The 23,364-nt window shown below is 44.4% G+C and overlaps 1 protein-coding gene across 1 annotated transcript in view; it reads left to right on the forward strand.

Moving 5' to 3' along the window:
- The window catches only part of PDILT (protein disulfide isomerase like, testis expressed), a 44,751-nt gene extending 23,680 nt beyond the window's left edge, over positions 1-21,071 (forward strand). Inside the window, exons 4-12 of the mRNA XM_025371135.1 lie at positions 4,377-4,510; positions 5,629-5,766; positions 7,464-7,574; positions 7,659-7,784; positions 10,891-11,088; positions 14,890-15,010; positions 17,811-17,989; positions 19,733-19,828; positions 20,826-21,071. Coding sequence (XP_025226920.1) covers positions 4,377-4,510; positions 5,629-5,766; positions 7,464-7,574; positions 7,659-7,784; positions 10,891-11,088; positions 14,890-15,010; positions 17,811-17,989; positions 19,733-19,828; positions 20,826-21,071 — 1,349 coding nt within the window. The remainder of the gene's footprint in view (positions 1-4,376; positions 4,511-5,628; positions 5,767-7,463; positions 7,575-7,658; positions 7,785-10,890; positions 11,089-14,889; positions 15,011-17,810; positions 17,990-19,732; positions 19,829-20,825) is intronic.
- The last annotated feature ends 2,293 nt before the right edge of the window (positions 21,072-23,364 follow it).

Consider the following 23,364-nt stretch of genomic DNA (forward strand, 5'->3'; position numbering starts at 1 on the left):
CCTCCACCTCCCGGGTTCGAGTGATTCTCCTGCGTTAGCCTCCCGAGTAGTTGGGTCTACAGGCATGCGCCACCACTCCCAGCTAATTTTTAGTATTTTTAGTAGAGATGGGGTTTCACCATGTTGGCCAGAATGGTCTCAATCTCTTGACTTCGTGATCCACCTGCCTTGGCCTCCCAAAGTGCTGGGATTACAGGTGTGAGTCACCGCACCTGGCCCAATTTCTCTTTTTCTAAACAGGATGAGTAATGCCAGTTCTGCCTACTTGCCAGGGCTCCTCTGACCTGAGAGGGGACAGTGCTTTACGCATCTTCTGCAATGTGACTTTGATAAAAACCCCTCTTAGGACGCAGGTGGGATTTAGTCCTTGTGGGGTCAAAGCCCCAGTCCCGTTCTCATCTAATCTCCAAGGATTGATGACCGCCACCCTGGAAGGAGGGAGACTCAGGTTGCCTCTAGGCCTCTATTAATGATGCAGTCACAACTTGTGCCTGGAAATATGCAGCCCAGTGCCGGCTCTAGTCAATCATTGACATTGCATTCACACTTCAGTTGTCACCGTGTCCTCTGGCACAGAGCCAAGTACCAAAGGAGGTCCCCGACAAGGGCAGTGCCTGATCTGCAGGCACAAAGGAATCAACAGCTTGCAGAGTTCATAGCTACTTTGGTCCCACAGGGGCCAGAGGGGCAAATGGAGCTCACACATCCCCAAGAAGGTGGCCCAAGATCAAGTTTCCTCAAACCAGCTTCCCTAATGACTCATTCAGCCCCTTCATTCATTCTAGAAAGATTTCTTAAGCACCTACTATGTGCCAAGCATTATAGGAGCTTACTGGGAGCTCATACAGAACAAGCTAGCAAAAAATCATCATAATAATTTCAAGAACGGATAGACTCCGTGAAGAAAATAGAGCAGCTCGGCCGGGTGCTGTGGCTCACGCCTGTAATCCCAGCACAGACAAAACCTTGTCCTACTAAAAATTGCTTAAAAATTAGCTAGGTGTGGGCTGTGCATGGTGGCTCAAGCCTATAATGCCAGCCCTTTGGGAGGCCGAGGTGGGAAGATCGCCTAGAGTTCAAGACCAGCCTGGCCAACATGGTGAAACCCTATCTCTACTAATACTAAAAAATTAGCCGGGCATGGTGGCACATGCCTGTAGTCTCACCTACTCGAGAGGCTGAGCCAGGAGAATCACTGGAACCTGGGAGGCAGAGGTGCAGTGAGCCAAGATTGAGCCACTACACTCCAGCCTGGGCAACAGAGTGAGACTCTGTCTCAAAAAAAAAAAAAAAAAAAAAAAAAATTAGCCAGGTGTGGTGATACATGCTTGTAGTCCCAGCTACTCAGAGGGCTGAGGTGGGAGGAGGGCTTGAGCCTGGGAGATCGGGGCTGCAATGAGCCACAACCACACCACTGCATTCTAGCCTGGGTGACAGAAGGATAAACTGCCTCAAAAAAAAAAAAGGCCCTAAAATGAGAGCAACTTAATGCCCATCAGCAGAGAATGGACAAATAAGTTGTGGAATATTCACAGCAGTGGAAATGAATCTTCAAGTACATGAAAAACTGTGGCTGAATCTCACAAACATAATGAAACCAGAGCCAAGAACATTTATATGAAGTTCAGGAACAGGGCAGACTAATGTATGCTGTTAGAAGTTAGAACGGTGATGGAATACTATACAGCCATAAAAAGGAATGAGATCATGTCCTTTGCAGGGACATGGATGAAGCTGGAATTCATCATCCTCAGCAAATTAGCACAGGAACAGAAAACCAAACACCGCATATTTTCACTCATAAATGGGAGTTAAACAATGAGAACACATGGACACAGGGAGGGGAACATCACACGCTGGGGCCTGTTGGGGTGGAGGGCGAGGGAAGGGAGAGCATTAGGACAAACACCTAATGCATGCGGGGCTTAAAGCCTAGGTGACAGGTTGATAGGTGCAGCAAAGCACCATGGCACGTGTATACCTATGTAACAAACCTGCATGTTCTGCACATGTATCCCAGAACTTAAAGTAAAATAAAAAGAAGAAGAAGAAGGAGAATGAGAGGAAGAGGAAGAGGAAGAAGGAGAAGGAGAAGAGGAAGAGGAGGAGGAGGAAGAGGAGGAAGGAGGAGGAGGAGGAGGAGGAGGAGAAGAAGAAGTAGTTAGGGTGGTGGTTACTCTTGGATGTGGAGGGAGTAGAGGCTGGGAGTGAGCACAACAGCGACTGCTGAGGATCTGATGATGTTCTAGTTCTTGATTTGGGTTGTAGTTACACAGGTGTGTTCATTTTGTGAAAATCCATCTAACCATACATTATCATTTATGCACCTTTCTGCATATAAATTTACTTTATTATAAGTTTTTGAAAAGGCTTCATGTTCTCATGAAATAAAGCAAATATACCAAAGGTAGAGCCTTTGCAGTTGATTTAGTAGCTCAGGGTGCATCATTAAGCCTCAGGCAGCAATTTGTCCTGCTGCAGGACTTTGTATAGGCTGTTTGCTTCTCATAGAAGACTTTCCCTCTCCTTAATGCCTCCTAGTTAACTCCAGTGCATTCTATTCTTTCTTTTCTTTTCTTTTCCTTTTCTTTTCTTTCTTTTTTTTTTCTTTTTGAGACAGAGCCTTGCTCTGTTGTCCAGGCTAGAGGGCAGTGGTACGATGTCAGCTCACTGCAATCTCCATCTCCTGGGTTCAAGCAATTCTCCCGCCTCAGCCTCCCAAGTAGCTGGGATTATAGGCGTGTGCCACCATGCCCGGTTAATTTTTTGTATTTTTAGTAGATACAGGGTTTCACTGTGTTAGCCAGGATGGTCTCGATCTCCTGACCTTGTGATCTGCCTGCCTTGGCCTCTTAAAGTGCTGGGATTACAGGTGTGAGCCACTCTGTCTGGCCCAGTGCATTCTTTAGTTTACAGCTCATCCGCAATTTCCTCCAGGAAGTCCTCCTTAACTTCACAGTCTACATCAGGCATCTTTGCTACAGACTGGCAGAATTTTGATTTCAAGTATTTCCTTTGGGTATAATGATGCCCTTGTTTGTGTATTTATTTGATTGTTGTCTTCCTCAACAGAATGAGAGCTGTGAAAGGTGGTAATGTGTTTGTTTCTGTTAAACCTTATATCTCCAGGGCTGAGTAGAGCACTTGATAGTAAGCACTCGATACATATTTGACAAGTAAATAAGTGAGGGAAGAAATAAATTATGAGTAAATGAATAACAATCTGTGGATATAGTTCAAAGCTAGTCACAACGAATGTTGCTTTATCTCATAAATTTATTTATTTATTTTAGAGACAAGGTCTCACTCTGTCTCCCAGGCCAATTATAGCTCACTGCAGCTTGAACTCCTGGGCTCAAGCAATCCTTCTGCCTCAGTCTCCCAAATAGCTGGGACTGCAGGCACATGCCACAATGCCTGGCTAATGTTTTTTTTTTTTTTTTTTTTTTTTTTTTGGAGAGCTGAATGTCTGACTCTTGTTGCCCAGACTGGTCCCAAACTCCTGGCCTCAAGTGATTTTCCTGCGTTGGTCTCCCGAAGTGCTAGAAAATAGGCATGGACCACCATGCTTAGCTCATAAACTCATTTAAAATGTTCACTTGTAATGTTCTGTAGCAGATACAAATATATAATATTTTACATTACTTTCCATCATGTGAAACTGATAATCCTAGAAAAACACATGTTCACCTGTGTGTAGCCTTCTGTACCTTCTGGCTCACCAATTTGTCTTTCCAGATATGATAGATGTGTCTTAATTTTAGAAGCTAAGACTTTTGTGTGCTTGACACCACCCATGCGATAGCTGAGAAATGGAAGTCAGGAGTGGATGACCTGAGAGGGCATTTGAATCTCAGCTGAGGAATGGGGGACACAGAAGGATAATAGGATTTTCCCAAGGTTACAGAGCTAGGTGGTCTTTCCAGCTATATTTTATTGAGATTTTAAAAAATAAATCAATCTTCCTGTCACCTTGGAGAATGCATAGGAAAAGAAGTCTGGAAATGCCTCCTCCTAAATTTGATCTTCAGGTTTGCTAGTTGGGTGCCTGTTGGCAGTTGAACCTTGGTTTCCTCATCTGCAAAATGGGGAGAGTAAAAGTATCTATTTCGTAGATTATTGTGAAGATTTAATACAAGCAAAACATTCAGCACAGTGTCTGGGCCTCGGTAAGTGCTCAGTAACATTTAGCTGCTGTTGTTAATGTCCATGCTTGGAGCTTGGGGAAGAGGGGAATGGAGGAACTGACCTTGGCCTTCAAGGGATGGGAGCCTGAGACAAGAAGCTTCTATGCATTAAACTGGAGAAAGACCAGCTTCTTGCTTTGGTTCGAGAGGAAACTTCTCTGATATCCATTTGGCTGTGTCTTTCTCCAGGAGTGGTTGAATCTACTGCCTTAGTCGTTTGGTTGAGACGACAAATTAGCCAGAAAGCATTTTTGTTCAACAGCAGCGAGCAGGTGGCAGAGTTTGTGACATCCAGGCCCTTGGTCATCGTTGGCTTCTTCCAGGTACTGGGGCCAAGAGGTGGGAGGAGGCTTTCAACTGGTGAAAGTGCTATGTCTGGGAGGGGATGGGTGATGAGACTCTTCTGTTTTGGTTGCCCAATTTTCTCCATCCAATGAGCTGGTTTTTAGGGGAAGCTCCAAGGGTTCAAATGAACGGGAATGGAGAGAAAAGAGAGAAGAATGGCATCTGTACTTAATGGGTTTTAACAGTGTGGCTAATCTTCTTAGGGGTCCATTTAGAACATCACTTAATAAAGGGATATCTTAGTTTCTGGTTTCAGAGCCATTGTTCTCTGTGAGTCTGAAGGCCACCAGCTGTGCTTGGGCCAGGCCAGTTTCTCTCCCTAACCTCTTTCCAAGCATTCTCATATATGAAAATCAATAGCACAGGATAAACATGCACTCATTCGAAAATACACCAACCTTTAGAGGTGAAGTAGGAGGAGATGTTTGGGGAAGAACGTAAGTAACTTAGATATAATCATGAAATGTCTCATAATAGCCTTACATATAGATGTTTTTCATATTTATAAATAACTTGCAAATTGTTCTTGCTATTGGAGAATGAGTTTCTCATGTGTCTTGATTCATTTGCTATAAACTGGTGACTCCTCTCCTTCTCCCAGTAGAAGGCAGAATTCGGGCATTTTATTTAACACAGAGAGAATATCTGCCTCTCTCCCTCACCCCTTGCCACTTCTTTGAGAGGTGTTTGGCCTTAATTTTCTTTCAAGCTAAAGAATGAAGGCTGAAATTCTTGATATTAAGTTCACATTTTGTATTACATGTGGTAAAATCAATTGTCTCTTCTGAAAGTAACTAAGGAATAAATGTTAAAAGTCTCAATCATTGGGCTAGAACAGCCTTTACTCTAGCGATTGGAAAAGGTCACATTTATCAATTCTCTTCGTTGATCTCTGAGGGCTTGCCTATTTTGGCTTTAGTCATAGCCAGAGAAGCGTTTTGAGTATGAAATACGAAAGAGGATTTGGGTGACCCAGGCAAACCCCAGTACTTGAAAAAGTAAAGAGACGAATCAGCCACCACTGCCGTCTTTCCCTTATATAAGCCAGGCACCCTGATTTCTACCGAAGCCTTTCCAAATATCCTTTCCCAAACAGGATTTAGAGGAAGAAGTAGCAGAGTTGTTCTATGATGTGATCAAAGACTTTCCAGAGCTCACGTTTGGAGTCATAACGATTGGCAATGCCATTGGGCGTTTCCACGTCACCCTTGACAGCATCCTGGTGTTCAAAAAGGTAGGATTTTGATCCTATTGCTAGTGAGGGGGTCTCTAGTTCAAAGTAGTGGAATCGTATGAGCTTTGGGTACAAATTCTGGTTCTGCCACTTGTGAGCTCGGTGGCATTGGACTAGTTGAATTCTGTGAAGTCACGGTCTCCCAGTGTGACTCCAGCCTTTCTAGCCATTTAAGCTTCTTCTCTTTATTTAACCAGTAAATGCAGTTCATCAAGACTCAATCCTATGCCCTCTTTTCTTCTACTCCATGCTTCTACCCTTCATCAGCAGTTACCATCTATGCTACACGCACATGTCTTATAAATATCCATCTCCAGTGAGATTCTCTAATCTGCAGACCTTTATGTGCAACCAGATGTCTCAACATGGCTAAGCCCAAAGTCATAATCTCCTCTCCAGGTCCTCTCCCAGTGTTTTCTCTTGCTCAAGGAATCATGCAACCACTTCTCCCATCCAGTTAAACAAGTCAGAAAACCCAGCCAACATTCTAACACTTCCCTCTCCTTCACCTCTCATAGGCAATCCATCACCACAACCCTACTGATTTTATAACCAAAATATCTCTTTAATCATTAATTGCTATCTTTATTGATACCATCCTAGATCAAGAGTATAAAATGAGGGAAGAAGCCTTATGCCCAGGGTTCGAAACCAGCCTGGGCAGTATAGTGAGACTACATCTTTACAAAAAAAAAAAAAAAGTTATTCAGGCATGGTGGCAAGTGCTTGTAGTCCTAGCTCCTCAGCAAGCTGAGGCAGGAGGATTGATTGAATCTGGGAGGTTGAGGCTGCAGTGAGCTGATTAAACCACTGCACTCCAGCCTGGGCAACAGAATGAGACCCTGTCTCAAAAAGAAAAACAAGAAATAAAAAGAATAACAATGATAAAAGAAAAACTTTAGACAAGTTAAATTGAAGAGCTTAATTGAGCAAAGAACAATTCATGAATCAGGCAGCCTCCCAAGCCAGAGTAGGCTCAGATAGACTCCAGCAAAACCACATGGTGGAAGAAGATTTATGGACAGAAAAAGCAAAGTGATGTACAAAAAACAGAAGCGAGGTTCAGAAACAGCAGGCAGGATTGGTTACAGCTCAGCGTTCGCCTTAGTTTAACAATGATTGAACAGTTGGCCACCTTTGATTGGCCAAAACTCAGTGATTGGCACAAGAGTAGACTATGACGGTCTATTTACACCTCCATTTAGGTTATAGTTCACTATGTATAGAGAAACGTTTAGGCCAAACTTAAAACATGTAAGGAGGCAGCTTTAGGCTAAGCTTGATTTAACACCTGTCAGTGAAGTCCTGAATCTCCTGAGACCGGGCTTGTCTTAATAGGAATGAGCTGTCAGTCATTAGTTGGAATAGTATATGAGAAATTGCTTAGCCCTGGCACCGATATTTTAATATTTGATGGATTACAGAGCATGACAATGGCTGGGGCCATTAAGTCAATTACACTCCTTGTGGCCTGCCACAGATCTGAGATTTTCATGACTCTCACCTACCCAGATTCCACCCACAGACTAATCTGAGCAGCCCTTCCTAGTTATTCACTACCTACATTACAGACTACACCTGACACCATTCCTCAGTGCTTTCTTTTCATCCAAGGAGAAAATGGTGCTATTTATATTTATTAAATGGCTATATCACGAAAGCTACTGTCTTCCAATGTGTTTCTCCTTTGGTCCAAGGGAAAAATCGTGAACCGCCAAGAACTTATTAATGATAGTACCAACAAACAGGAACTCAATCGTGTCATAAAACAGCACCTTACAGATTTTGTGATCGAATACAACGCTGAGGTCAGTGAGTAAATCGTCCCCAGAGGAAGGGGAGCTGGGGCCACTGTGTGTGCTTGGGATGACATACTTTCCCGGTCATTTCAGAATAAGGATCTGATTTACGAGTTGTACATCATGAGTCACATGCTGCTCTTCGTCTCCAAAAGCTCGGAGTCATTTGGAATCATAATTCAGCATTATAAGCTGGCATCAAAGGAATTCCAAAACAAGGTTTGTAGAGTGCGCCATTGCTCTTTGGTACTCCAGGATGAGGATTCAAGGCCTACAGACCCTGAGGGCGTTTGTCTGCCCTGCTTATTATAAATTGAATCAGGAAAGATCGGCATGTGCAATTGCCTGCCGGTTTTCTGATCCGCATGTCAACGGCTCACATCATTTACTATTTAATTTTAAATATGCCTCCTCCATTCTTCCTGCCCAGTGTCTCTTCATGCCAAATCTACACTCCTTCGCTCGTCTTTGTAATAAGTCTACTCTGAGAACATGAAGGTTTGCCTGCTTTTTTGATGGATCACTAAGTGAACTCCATACACTAAGAGTGTTATCATTTGGCCGGCAGGTGGGGGGAGGAAAGACCACTGCTGTCTGAGGTCAGGCAACATGAAAGCCTGAAGGTGGGGCTTTCAGATTATCTGGAAAGTAATTGCTAAGATTCTGGGCTTTAACATTGTGCAGACCCAAGTTCAAATTCTCTTTCTCTGGCAAACTACACTCAAGTGAGTTTCTTAACCCCATATTGAGGTCTCCTCATGTATGAAATGGACAGTTGTAGTAAGAATTAGAAAATATATATGTAAAGCATGAGCTTTACAATCAATGGTGCTTTTTATTATCGTCATCATCACCATTAGAAACAAACGTTTCCCCTAAGCTATTCCTGTATTTAAGGTAGTTAGCAGTACCTGAACTATGGAAACTGTTTCATTAATTTTTCTCTTCATCTTTACAGGAAGTAGAATCATGGCAGGGTTTTTTTTCTCTTTTGAAAAAAAAATTAATCTGAAATTAAATAAAACAATTAAGAACTTTGTAACCTAAAATAAAGCCACTAGAGTATAACATATATGATGTTCATGCTACATCCCACCACATTATTTTCAAAAAAGATGGTTTGAATCACAGAAAGAATTCCTCTTGTTAAATATATTTCTTGGGGGCTGTTTTTTTTTCCAATTTTACTCCAAGTTTTTGGATAGAGTTAAATTGATTGCAACCCGATTGCTTTTTCTCTATTTCTCCGATTTTACAGTAGTCAATGCTTAGCCATTATTTTCTTCCATTCTTTTTAACTCTTTAATCTTCCTGGTATTTACTTTGGCTTACATCAGAAGACGAAGCTCTAAATTGCAGTCACCCTAGTGAGTTTCCCAAATGCCGTTTATAGATTGCGATCCATTTCATGGCCAATGATGAACTGTTGAATGGATACTGTTTCAACAGATTGCACCTCTTATCTTGCTCACCTCTGTGCTCCAGTGCCAACAGAAGGCAGCAAATATTTGTTGAAAGTACACAAGGATGGTTTTAATATGTTTGCTGTGTTTTTCAATTTCCCTGGCACCTAGAAGAGGAGCACGCAGTGGGGCCTTTAATCTGATGAATGAATGAACTGAAAGTATCTGACCCTAGGTGGCTGCAGCAGTTGCCTCCAACTCATCTCCCTACTTCCACTTTTGCTTCTTCTCTGCAACCAGAATGACCTTCTCAAAATTTTTAGCATGTCACTTTCTAGCTTACCATCCTTCAGTGGCCCACTATTATGTTCAGACTAAACCCAGGCTCCTTACTGGATCTCTGACCTCATCTTCGACAGGCTCTGACCTTATTTCTTTTGTCTCTCTCCCTCATGGTGATGAAGCTGTTACTGGAAAGGGGTCCTGATCCAGACCCTAAAAAAGGATTCTTGGATCTCTTACCAGAAAGAATTCAGGGCCAGTTCGTAGAGTAAAGTGAAAGCAAGTTTGTTAGGAAAGTAAAGGAATAAAGAATGGCTGTTCCATAGACAGAGCAGCCCTGAGGGCGGCTGGTTGCCCATTTTTATGGTTATTTCTTGATGATATGCTAAACAAGGAGTGGGTTATTCATGCTTCCCTTTTTTAGACCATATGGGGTAACTTCCTGACATTGCCATGGCATTTGTAAACTGTCATGGCACTGGTGGGAGTGTAGCAATGAGGACAACCAGAGATCACTCTCGTCACTATCTCAGTTTTGGTGGGTTTTGGCCGGCTTCTTTACTGCAACCTGTTTTATCAGCAAGGTCTTCAGGACCTGTATCTTGTGCCGACCTCCTATCTCATTCTGTGACTAAGAATGCCTAAACCGTCTGGGAAAGCAGCCCCATAGGTCTCAGCCTCATTTTACCCAGCCTGTATTCAAGATGAAGTTGCTCTGGTTTAAACACCTCTGATGAAGCCACACTGACGTTTCTTTTCTACTCCCAGAACACGGTAAGCTCTCTAGGTGTTTGTTTTGTCTTCGGGCCTTTGCACTGGCAGTTTCCACCACCCGGAATACTGTTCTGTGACTTGTTACTATCTACTGTATCCCAGTTGAAATGTGACCTCCCCAGGTTCTCCTCTTGACCACCCTACCTAATCCTGAGCCCCTACCTTACCCCATCTGGGCGGTTACTCTCTATCACATTGCCCTGTTTTATTGTCTAATTGGCACTCATTGCTGTTTGACTTTATAAGTTCATTCACTCATTTGTTGTCTGTCTTCTCCACTAGAACATAAGCTCCCTGAGGGCAGGATTTTGTCTGCTTTGGGCATGGTTGTGTCCTCAGTGCTCAGTAAAATGGCTCACACATAGTAGGCACTCCATGAATGTTTGTTGAATGAATGAATGAATGAACGAAGTCATGAATTTCCTTGATAGAATAATTTTGAATAAAAATAACTGTCACGTATTGAACACTTTCTACCTGCCAGTCCCTGAACTAAGCCTTTCCATACATTGTCCTGTTTAATTCTCACAGAATTCTCACTGCCTAGAAGATAGGCACTGTGATAATCATTTTACAGATCACGAAACTGATGAAACAGTTTGAAACAGAATGAAACAGAATGAAAGCTCAGGGCTTCCTGACCTCCTGAAATTGTGTGGATGGAGCACAGTGCAAGGAGGCTGAAGCCAGGCTGGTGGCTACCGCCTGCCATGCATTTCGGTGCAGAGCTGCACCTGCCTTCGTTACATTTTGCAGAGGTGCTCCACAGACCCCACCATGTGCATCCCCTTAGTCCACAGCCTTCCAACAGTTTTTCTCTATTGGCAAAGGATCCAGAGAGACAAGGGTTTCATTTTCTTTGGCAGATCCTTTTCATCCTTGTGAATGCAGACGAACCCAGAAATAGACGTGTCATTGAGTATTTCCGGGTCACAGAGGTCGATATACCATCTGTCCAAATCCTAAACTTGAGTTCTGACGCCAGGTACAAAATGCCTTCGGATGACATAACTTACGAAAACCTCAAGAAATTTGGCCGTAGCTTCCTGAGTAAAAATGCCAAGGTAGGTTTGTTCTTGGACAAGGTTTATCCAGAACCTCAAAATCATCTCCTTCTCATAATTCTGCTGGCTTTGTTCATTCTCCTCACCTGTATGTGGAGGCAGAATAAAGATCAACTTTGTAGCTCAATGTGGGGAAATCCCCCATCTCCCCACCTCAAATCTATCCAACTTCTGACCTATCCCAAGCCTTTAATTCCTCCACTCATTCTTAGTTGTAAAGTGGAGGCATTTCCTTTGCAGGAATGCACAATAGAAATGCAGGCACTCAGTAGGGTTAACTTGCCCTCTGAAAGGAGGCTCTTCTTCTCCTATCACCTCCAATGTGAAAGATCTACTTGGTCCAAGAGTATATGCTTGCTTTGAGGAGGAGAAGGGGAATGGAGCCACAGGGCAATCAGGACTTAGCCTCAAAAGCTTTAGGGACCTTTTGGTTGGATGGGGTTAGAAGGGGGCTCATCTATTTTGCTGGCAGGAAGGAGAGGCTGCAGAAGCACATGGAACACGTAGTCTAGTCACCCACTGTCTATATCTCCACAGCTACTCTGCTGAGCAAGGTAACCATATCGTTTATTTTCCAAATTGGGACATTATGGGAGTAAGGATTCTGGAATGGGCCAGCTGTGGTGGCTCATGCCTATAATCCCAGCACTTTGCAAGCCTGAGGCAAGAGGATCGCTTGAGCCCAGGAATTCAAGACCAGCCTGGCCAACACAGCAAGATCCCATCTTGACAAAAAATTAAAAAATTAGCCAGGTGTGGTGGTGTGCATCTGTAGTCTCAGATACTTAGGAGGCTGAGGCAGGAGCATCGCGTGAGCCTAGATATCAAGGCTATAGTGAGCTACGATCACACCACTGCACTCCAGCCTGGGCCACAGAGGAAGACCTCTCCCCCCACCCAAAAAAAAATCTGGAACAATAGAAGTAAATTGAGACTCTCTAGACAAACCCAAATGATGGTGCCCTTACCTGAGTCCTCTACTGCCTTTTGTCCATTCCCCCAGAGACACAGCTGCCCCTGCAGCCTTCTCTACAGAAGCTGTCTTGTGTGCACAGCATTTTCATGGGCCGAGTGGTGAGGCTGCTGTCCTTCTTTCCACTTCCAACCCATTCTCGTTCTTTCACCTTTAGAAACCCAGATGCCTTGGATCTCATGCTTTTTGACCCTGTGCTCTCACCCCCTTGTTGCTGCCCTGTGACTATCTCCCTTCACTCTCCGAGGACTTAAGCTCCTGATGGCAGCCTTTCTCTAAGCCCCAACTCTGCCATCATTTCCAGAGATGTCAGTGTCCACAACCCTGGTCTCCTCCAGCAGCTGATGTGTCCATGCCATGTCGGCTCCCTGCTCCCATGCCCACAACCTGGAGATTGCAGCACCTCCCAATGCCTGACTTTCCCTCCAGGACACACATGGCTACGATTCCTCATCCTTCTCATTGCCCCCAACCTCCTGATCCCATTTCTCTTTAGTGCCCCGTCTGCAAACTTGCATTCCATCATTCATTGCTCTGATGATGATTCCCTTAACTCTTTTATCCCCTCCATCTTCCGCCTCCTCTACACCCCATAGTACTCACTAGGCAAAGTTCCAACTCTGGCTGAACCCCCTTAACTTCCCTGCTTCCAGACCAACATTACCACGAGGGTAGCTGGCTTCATGGCATTGCAAACTAGCCTCCCATGGACTTTGAGAAAAGTCCTGGCATCCACATGGAAATTTCTGTTAGTGTGTTCATTTTTAAATCTCAGAGTGTCTCTGTCCTCATATCCCATTCCCACCCACTCTCGGCCGAGCACTCTACCCCTAGATCACTAAGAAAATAGATGTCTTCACATTGGGTCCTCCTCACTTTCCATCACCATGTCTAAAATCCTACCTGGAATACTACCCATCCTCTCTCTCTCTCCCTTGCAGTTAGATCTTAGGTGGTGTCTGTCTTCCTCTCAAAGGCCAACATGTCTTCTTATGCTGTTAGAGCAGAGATGGGCATCCTCTACAAGACCTATGAGATCCACCTGATCTGAGCCATTCCCCACAATTGTCACCATCTTCTATCTCCCATGCCCCATGGCTGCCCCATTTGTGCTCCCACTGATAGAATCTTTAAGTGCTTTCCAGAGACTGGAGGGGGTGCGGTGAGGGAGGACCCTGTGGAAGAAGAGGCTGTGAGCCAGACAGAGGCTGCATAGTAAGAACCAACATGGTGAAACCCCGTCTCTACAAAAAATACAAAACACTAGCTGGGCATGGTGGCACACACCTGTAGTCCCAGTTACTCAGGAGCCTGAGGCAGGAGAATCGCTTGAACCCGGGAGGTGGAGGTTGCAGTGAGCCCAGATCCCACCACTGCACTCCAGCCTGGGTGACAGAGTGAGACTCTGTCTCAGAAAAAAAAAAAAAAAAGAAGAAGAAGAAGAAGAATTTGGTTTCCTAAGAGCAATGATAGAAGCCAGATTTGGTGAAAATAGAGCCCTGCTTATAAAGAATAAAGGTGTGGGAGGATTGGGAGGAGATTCAGGGAGAACATCTAGAGGTTCTTCTGTCAATCGAGATGAGAGACGGAGGCAACCTGGATTTGGTCAGTAACTGCGCAGATGGAGAAAAGGATGTGGATTCAGGAGACATTCAGGAGGCAATGGTTGTAGAAAAATATTTGTTTTGAGATTTCCAACACTTACTTCAAAGAGAAGCAAAAGCTGAGCTCATTTTTTGTTCATTCATTTGCAAAACATTTATTGAGGATCTACTATGTACCAGGCAGTGGATACTCAATGGTGAGGAAAGAAAAATCTCTTCTGACATTCCATCTAGTATGGTAGAGACACATTAATCAAATAACTAGAAAAATAAATATAAATAGTAAACGTGAATAAGTGATACAAGAAAAAGTGCTGAGTATTATGAGAATTCATGGCAGCGAGTCCTCATCTAGACCGGGGAGGGTCAAGGAAGTCCTCCCTTGGGTCATTCTGAGGCATACATTTTGAGTTACCCAGATGAAGAAGGGAGGGTAGGAATCAGGAGTGGGGAGGCCTGTCAGCCAGAAGGAACAGCGTTAACAAAGGCCTGAGCTGGGAGGAAGGTTGGCCATTTGGATAAACTGAAGACCAACATGGCTGAGGAAAGAAAAGAGAAGACTTCCTTTATTGCAGGGACCAATCAAAGTGCGATCAAGATTTCATAAGTCATGTAAGTGGTCTTGATCTTGATTCTTAGAGTAATTGAGGACAACTAATTTTTTTTTTTTTTTTTGAGATGAAGTCTTGCTCTGTCAACCAGCCTGGCGTGCAGTGGCACAATCTTTGCTCACTGCAACTTCTGCCTCCCGGGTTCAAGCAATTCTCCTGCCTCAGCCTCCCGAGTAGCTGGGATTACAGGTGCATGCCACCATACCCAGCTAATATTTGTATTTTTTCTTTTTTTAGTAGAGACGAGGTTTCACCATGTTGGCCAGGCTGGTCTCAAACTCCTGACTTCATGATCTGCCCACCTCGGCCTCCCAAAGTGCTGTGATTACAGGCGTGAGCCACTGCACCCAGTTTAAAGCTTCTTTTTTATAAAATCTGAGAATCTATCCCAGTTTGAAGCTTTGTCTGCTCCTTAGTCCCCTGACCGCAAATTGCCCTGAACCATCCAGGGTTGACATCAAGCTCATGATCCATCTCAGTATTTCAAACTCTTTTCTAAGGCTCTTGTGAAAAGACACAAGAAAACCTTTAGCTGTTTCCAGTCAGGGTGGGGAGGCCCACAACTTCGAAACCCTTTCTGAAGATTCTTAGACCTTTCAAATGTGCTTCCTAGAAACATCAATCCAGTGAAGAGATTCCAAAGCACTGGGACCAGGGACTGGTTAAGCAGCTCGTGGGGAAGAACTTCAACATAGTCGTCTTTGACAAAGAAAAGGACGTGTTTGTGATGTTCTGTAAGTACCTTCAAGAGGGGTTGGGAGGCAACAGGTGCCAAAATTATGTTTCTCCTGAATTCTTCGGCATTGAAATCTCTAAAACCCATCAATGCACCATGCCAAGGATGGTCTTCAGATACCCAAAGAGATTGACTCAAGATGCTATCAGGAACAATGCAACTCTGTCCCCCAGAAATGTAATTCTTACAATGTATGCAATGCCTTCCATATAACCCAGGCCTGTGGCTATTTCTAAAAGCAATAATGCTGATGGCTAACAATGTTTGATTGGATGCTGTAGTATATTGGGCTTTATTCTAAGCCATTGCATACATTATCTCATTTATTCCTTACAACATCCTTTTGAAAGTAGCTACTTTTATTGCTCTGACTTTGCAGATGATTAAATAGAGTCTCAGGAAGGTGAAGACATTTTTTCCCAGTATCTTGCAGCCAATAAGTGCTGGAACTGGGATTTGAATTTAGGCATCTGATTCTAGCACCTACACTCCTAACTGCTGTACAGGATTTCTTTGCTTCTGGCTTTAGATTACTTGTCAAATGGCCCATAGGAGGTGGGGACCCCAATCCTTCATGTACAGTACTTAGCCCGTCTGACATTTTGTAAGCACTTGATAAGTGAAAATTGCTACTGCTGTTGTTATTTCTATTATTATAATTACTTCCAGGGCTCGCCTAAGAACTATTGCCCTTTTCCCATTGTTTCTGATTTGCACGTGAGAGAAAAAGCCAGAGATGTTCTCTCCCACACTGAGACACAGAGAAAGGTGATACTGAAGTTCCTTCAGACATCTCTTTATTTTAACATTTAATGAGCCCTTACAATGAGTCAAGCATGAGTTTGCTATTGACACACCTGTTCTAAGGAGCTGTGTGACAAGTTTGTGAGGAAGGTATGCTGGTTTTCCCCATGTCACAGATCAGGGAACCCCACCGCAGAGAGGTTAATGACCTTACCCTAGGTCACACAGTAAGTAGCAAGACAAGAAGTTTAACGCAAGCTCTGATGCTATTACTTTCTTGAGGGTAAGGCAAGGGCTACACTGCATCATGCAGTCCTTTTACAATCACTCTGAAAGGGACTCTTATTCACAGAGTGAGGTGCTTAAGGTCTGTGGCTGAATCACCAAGATCCGCTACCCAGGTGCAGCCATTCTGTACTTACGTCACACCCAGAGTTATGAGACTGTCTTATTTCATTTTGATAAAAGGCAAAATCAGCTTCATTTTCTTGGAAGTAGTGCTACGGGATTGGCCCCCTGGGGCTGCAACCATTATGCCCCCTCCTGTTCTGACCCAGGACCCGCTGAGTGCTAGTGGGGCTGCCAGAGATGCTGCAGGCAGCGGGGATGGCCATGAAGACACTTGGCTTGTAAATGGGGGATGATCATCCGAAGGTGGCGTGTCTGGGGGCTTTTGAGGCCATTTCTCTTACAGAGCCAGAAACTGAGCTTTGAGCTCTAATAGAAGGACAAGCAGGTAAGGTTTGCTTTCCCTTGGATTGGAGCAGGTGTCTGGTTTCCAGAGGCCCAGGACCCTGGACCACATTCAAAGACCAAAGAACTGTCCACAAGAAAGTTCAGTGTCCCCTGTCCAAGAGTAGTTACTCAAGAGTAGTTACTATACCTGTCACACTTCTTGGGGATATTCTCCTCCACTGAATTTCATATGTATAATGACATGACATGTAATTGCATATACATGACATGACATAACATAACATATATATGTTATGTTATATTAATCTCTATCTGTGGTATAGTGGTCACTAGTCAAAGCAGCCTGTCTTTAAACCCCACTTCTTCTGCTTAACTACTCTGATCTGAAAAGTGAAATTACTGCATAACTTTGGGCAAGTTCCCAAACTTCTATTGTGAAAAACCCCTGTGCTATAATGCATATGCGCGCACACACACACACACACACGCACACACACACACACACACTTTTCGGCATAACATAAAAAGTCATCTAGCATAAATATTGTTCTTGGCTTTCTTCTTCTACTAGAGTGGAACACTATGTTAAAAGAAAGGAATTTGAAAAAAAGAAAAAAAGCAAGCTGGGCACAGTGGCAAAAGCCTGTAGCCCCAACAACTCAGGAAGCTGAGATGGAAGGATTTCTTGAGCCCAGGAGTTTGAGTTTGAGCCCAACCTGGGCAACATAGCAAAACCTTGCCTCTAAAAAGCAAAACAAAAAAAATAAAAGAAAACATGAACACACCAAAAGCGTTAGTATTTAGGTAGAAGAGAACTAAGCTATTTTTTTCTTTTATTTTTTTTGTTTTTTTTTTTTTGGTTTCGTTTTTGAGGTGGAGTCCTTCTCTGTCACCCAGGCTGGAGTGCAGTGGTGCAATCTCAGCTCATTGCAACCTCTTCCTCCCAGGTTCAAGTGATTCTCCTGCCTCAGCCTCCTGAGAAGCTGGGATTACAGGCGCATGCCACCATGCTAGGCTAATTTTTGTATTTTTAGTAGAGATGTGGTTTCACCACATTGGTCAGGCTGGTCTTGAACTCCTGACCTTGTGTTCCACCAGCCTCAGCCTCCCAAAGTGCTGGGATTACAGGCGTGAGCCACCGCACCCGGCCAAAGCTATCTTTTTCTAATTTATCGAATAACAATCAGGTACTACGGCTGAAATGTAAACATAACCTGATATATGATTAAAAGAAAGAGGGAGTGCAATTGGCAAAACAGCAGGACCACAAGTGGAACACAGCGATGCCATGTGTTGGGTGGCGCCAGCTTTCTGGATCTTCATCAATGTGAGTCTGAGCCATGGCCCTTCTCTTCCAGATGCACCCTGGTCTAAAAAGTGCAAGATGTTGTTCCCGCTGTTGGAGGAACTAGGCCGAAAGTATCAAAACCACTCCACGATCATCATTGCCAAGATCGACATCACAGCAAATGACATTCAGCTGATGTACCTGGACCGGTACCCATTCTTCAGGCTGTTTCCCACCGACTCTCAACAAGTGAGGGGCTCTTGGGACACACATGGCTGAAAACAATGTTATGTTATTATCAGGGACTCAGTTTCTCCCTACCTCCAGCTGCGCTTTCTACCAAAGCAGTTTTATTCTCAGCTGCGGCCACTATCCATCCTCTAACATTCAAGTTCAAAGAATATTTTCCAGTAGTTTGCACCAAACTCCTGAGACTCACTATCATTGGGTGTACCTTGCATATCCCTGACCCAATCACTGTGGCCAAGTGGATGTGGATGTTTTGATGGGCAAGCCTGGTTTATACGGTTCCTACTAGTATTGGGGCTGAGCTCTACCCTAACTATATGAAATAAGGTGGGAGGAATCTCCATGAGAATATTGGATGTGGGGTATTACTAGATGAAGGAAAAAATACATGCTAGAGACAAACAATGTCATTTCCACCTTGGGATTACAGTCATCAGCCATAACCAGTGTTGATAGAACCCACTCTCCATGCCATGTCCATGCACGGGAAAGAGCATCAGTCAAAGAAATGTGAGCCCAGGTTTCTGCTCCTTAGAAGAGTATGGATGAATGCAATTGAAATCAAGGGGGAGCAAGAGATTCTGGAGGGCAGATATGGCTGCAAGTCTCCATGCAGACCCAGTACTCCGGAGAATGGTGGGGACTATGTGCTACAGGTAGGAAGTGTAGTCTGAACAAAGAGGTGGGCAGAAGGGTGACCCAGCACTGTGGCAAGATTCCATTGTGACCCACTCTTTGCTCAGTCTGCACTGCAGAGGATGCATGTCAGGGAGTTGTGCAACTGAGGCTGGGCTGAGAGGATGAGGCTAAGGTCATAATCTCAAATTATCTGAAGAAGTTTGGGTGACCTGTGGACATGAAGAAGCTTCTGAACTTTCCTAAAGAGGAAAGGGGGTCGGGTGCGGTGCCTCATGCCTGTAATCTCATTACATTAGGAGGCTGAGGCAGTTGGATCATGAGGTCAAGAGATCCAGACCATCCTGGCCAACATAGTAAACCCCATCTCTACTAAAAATATAAAACTAGCCAGGCATGGTGGCGCATGCCTGTAGTCCCAAGTACCCAGGAGGCTGAGGCAGGGGAATTGCTTGAACCCAGGAGGCAGAGGTTGCAGTGAGCTGGGATCGCGCCACTGCACTCCAGCCTGGTGACAGAGCAAGATTCCGTCTCAAAAAAAAAAAAAAAGAAAGAAAAAGAAAAAAAAAAAAAAAGGGAAAGAGAACGTATGATAACGGAGCACTGACCATATGCCAGATGCTTTTGAGAATAACTATTCTTCCTCTTATTATTGTCACTATGATAGCAATAATAATAATAACAAACGCCTATAGTGCTCATCACGAACCAGGTGCTGTTTTCCGTACTTCACATACATCGCTTTGTTTTATCCTTTTAACAATCCTACGAGGTAGGTACTATTTTGTCTCCATATTAGAGATGGGAAAACTGAGTCAGAGAAATTAAATAACCAGACCACACTGCAGTAATGCAGCCAAAGTTTGAGGCTTCGTTGTGTGGTTTTACAGTCCATGCTTTCATCCACTACATAACAGCCCTATGACAGAGGCATTTTTATTATTCTTCCCTTGGAGCCATGGCACTGGAGGCTAAGACAAGTTAAGGAGCCTGCATAACATACTCGGGGTTGTTAGGAATTTGACCCTGGGTTTACCTAGGTAGCAATCCTCGAGCATCTCTTCGGGAAGAGGATCCCATCCTGACCCTGTTCCATTTTCTTCCTAGGCTGTCCTGTATAAGGGAGAACATACACTGAAGGGCTTCTCTGACTTCCTGGAAAGCCACATCAAAACTAGGATTGAGGATGAGGATGAGGATGAGGTAAGGGGCAACAGAAACACCTTGGATTATTCTGTCCCACACAGAATCCCTAGGAACTCAATGGATGACAAAAGAGTGTGCTTAGAGTTACATAATCTCGGGAGATGGTTGAGGATGGATGGAGAGCCATCCAGTTTGGGTGACTCTACTAGTCACCTTTATTTCAAAGGCACTTACTATGGGAAGCAGAAAGGGCAGACTTTAGAAACATCTAGAAAGACCGAGGCTCTGAGGTAACACACAGCTGCTTGCCTTGGGCCGCTCCCCTGGGACTGACCAGATGTCTTGGTGGGATTCTGCCCTCTAGCATTACTCTCCTGATGCATGAGACCACAGCCTGCTTTCTCCCCTAGCCATGCCTCAGTGAGACCCTCTGCTGGACGGTGCCATCTGTATTAATTAAGACTTTCCGCTGGAAATTCTAGACACTACTCTTTGCTTTAAGCAACAATGGGAATTTATCCCATATAACTGGTAGAACATCAGGTGTGGGTGGATCCAGAACCCAGGCTTGCTTTCTGTCTTCCCATCTCTGTTTTCCTCTATGTTGGTTTCATTCTCAAGTAGTCATTTCCCCACAGAAGTTCAAAGATTACACTACAGCTCCAAACTAACATCCTCCCAGTTTAGAAAGCAAGCAACTACTTCTTAGATGTCTCAGAAAATGTCCTGGACAGAGATCTCATTAGCTAAGACTGGTCACTTGTCCAGTCCTGGAGCTAGTGGTGCAGGAGCCACATCTGTAGACTTAGAACCTTTGGTTCCTCCCAAGGTCCTCTTACCTGAAGGGTGAAACCACAGTTGAGCATTTTACCACCCAAACCAAAAGGATCTTTAGCATCTATGAAAACCCTGCAGTCCAAAGACTGATTATCTCTGGGCACTTTCAGAAGAAGTAGCCTTTACTACTACAACCACAATGATCACATATTTCTTGTCTATTTCTTTCTCCCTTTCTTCCCTTCCTCCCTTCTTCTTTCCACCTTTTGTTTCATAGCTATTGTCTGTTGAGCAAAACGAAGTGATAGAAGAGGAAGTGCCAGCTAAGGAAAAGGAGGTGCCTATGACAAAGAAAGAGTTACCTGAACAGCAGTCGCCTGAGCTGAAGAACGTGACCAAGCATGTATCCAAGCTGGAAGAGTCCGCTGGGAAGAAGAAAACATCTGAGGAGGTGGTGGTGGTGGCCAAACCAAAGGGACCTCCAACGCAAAAGAAGAAACCAAAAGTCAAGGAAGAACTGTAGCTTCTCCAATACCAGGGAAAAAGATGCTCATCTTCCAGATCCTGGCATCATTTTCTGAGTGGATTGATTCCAATAAAAGCATATATATTGTGGTAGGGTAGGTGGGGCAGGGGTGGGGCTGGATAATAAAACCTCTGAAGGTCCTTGGCTCTGTTTTACTCTTGACCTCTTTTTCCTGGTTGGTGCTCTCTTAGAAGAACTGTGTGACCTGGATTTCAGACAGGACTGCAAGGGAAGCCACAGTAGCAACATTCGATGAGTGTGTGCAACATGCTCGGCATTCATCTAGTTCTCACACCATCACTGAACTGGGGTTCATTAACCCCATTTTATAGATGGGAAAAACTGAGGGACAGAGAGGTTAAGCAACCAGTCAGGATCACACAGGTGCAAAGCTGTTGAGATGCAACCAATCCCAGGCAATCGCACTCTGAAGACTGTGCACTTAACCACTATGCTACCATCTCCTACCAGGTTAGGTGTCCCGAGAGTCTGGCTCAGTCTTTCAAATGAGGTGGATTGATTGTCTTATGCTTCATTTGGGCACAGTAAGAAAACGATCAAATCCCAAACCTGTCCCCAGACTTCCACATCTCAGTAAGTGGCCCATTCACTCCAGCAATCACTCCAGAATCATCAACAACTGCCTTTTTCTTTCTTCCTTCCTTTTTTTTTTTTTTTTTTTCTTTTTTTGGAGACAGGTCTCGCTCTGTCACCCAGGCTACCCTATCCAGCCCCCCACCTACCCTACCACAATGATATATGCTTTTATTGGAATCAATCCACTCAGTGCAGTGGCGTGAACAAGGCTCACTGCAGCATCAACCTCCTGGGCTCAAATGATCCTCCTGTCTCAGCCCCGCAAGTAGCTGGGACTACAGGCATGCGCCACCACGCCTGGCTACGTTCTGTATATTTTTGGAGAGATGGGGTTTCACCTTGTTGCCCAGGCTGGTCTTGAACTCCTGAGCTCAGGCAACGCACCTGCCTTGACCTCCGAAAGTGCTGGGCTCAACTGCCTTCTTTTACTATCATAAAAGTAGCTTATCCATCCATGTGATTCCACCCACTTCCCTTCATCTCTCCACTAACTGTCACCCACCATTTCTCAGCTGAAGTCTCCTAACCGGTCTTTTTGCTGCCCCTCTGTACCTCCCTCCCAGCACCCACCCTAAACCCCTCCATATTCCATACAGCCACTGAGGCCATCTTTTAAAAAGCCAGAGCCATAAGCACTTACAACAGCACGTTGTTTAATTCTGTAATGCAGGGGTCCCCAGCCCCTTGATCGCTGACCGGTATGGGTAGGTGTCCTGTTAGGAGCCCAGCAGCACAGCAGGAGGTGAGCGCCGGGTGAGTGAGCTTTACCGCCTGAGCTCTGCCTGGGTATTAGACTCTTATAGGAGCCTGAACCCTATTGTGAACTGGGCATACGAGGAATCTAGGTTGCTGGCTCCTTTTGAGAATCTAATCCCTGATGATCTGGCTTTAGATCTGTGCCGTTCAATGGTTTCATCCCACTTCTTATTTCCTAGTTTCACAACATTTCCCTCCAGAACCCCCCACCACACTCTCCTACTCCCCCCCTCCCCACCTTCCCACTCCCATCCTTGGAAAAATTGTCTTCCAGGAAACCTGTCCCTGATACCAAAAATATTGGGGACCGCTGCTCTAATGGCATCTTTATTGCTTTTAGAATAAAATCTAGCCTGCCTACCATGCCTTCAACACTTTGAAAGGTCTGGCCCCACAGATCTCTCCCTCTCCCCCTCACATTTTCGGCTCCAGCCATACTTGCTGTCTGCTCTTTGAACAAGCCAAATTCACTCTCTCTCTCTTCATGTTCCCTCTGCCTAAATGTACTTGCTTCAAAATACATTTCCCCCAGGTCCTCACACAGCTGTGACTTTTTAATGGTTCAAATCTCAGCTCACCTGTCACCACCTCCAAAAGGCATTCCTGGAGACCAGTAATTGAAAGAATCTTATTTTGTTGTGCAATGATATATTGCCTGATTCTCCAATTAATATGTAAGCCCCATGAAAGCAGATATACTTGGTTTTTTTTTTTCTTGCTATATTCCCTTTGCCTAGAATTCTGCTTGGCACATAGTAGATACTCAATAAATGCTCATGGATCAATACAAAATTCCATTTTAGGGGAGAGATACATAATTTCATAGTCATCCCAAAAGGTAGAGGTGCTGACAGTGTCGTCCCCAGATCCAAACTGGAATCTGTATTAGTTCCCCGTTGTTGCTCTTACAAATTAACACTTAGTGGCTTAAAACAAC

Source organism: Theropithecus gelada, chromosome 20, assembly GCF_003255815.1.
Source record: "Theropithecus gelada isolate Dixy chromosome 20, Tgel_1.0, whole genome shotgun sequence".
In the NCBI taxonomy this organism is placed as follows: domain Eukaryota; kingdom Metazoa; phylum Chordata; class Mammalia; order Primates; family Cercopithecidae; genus Theropithecus; species Theropithecus gelada.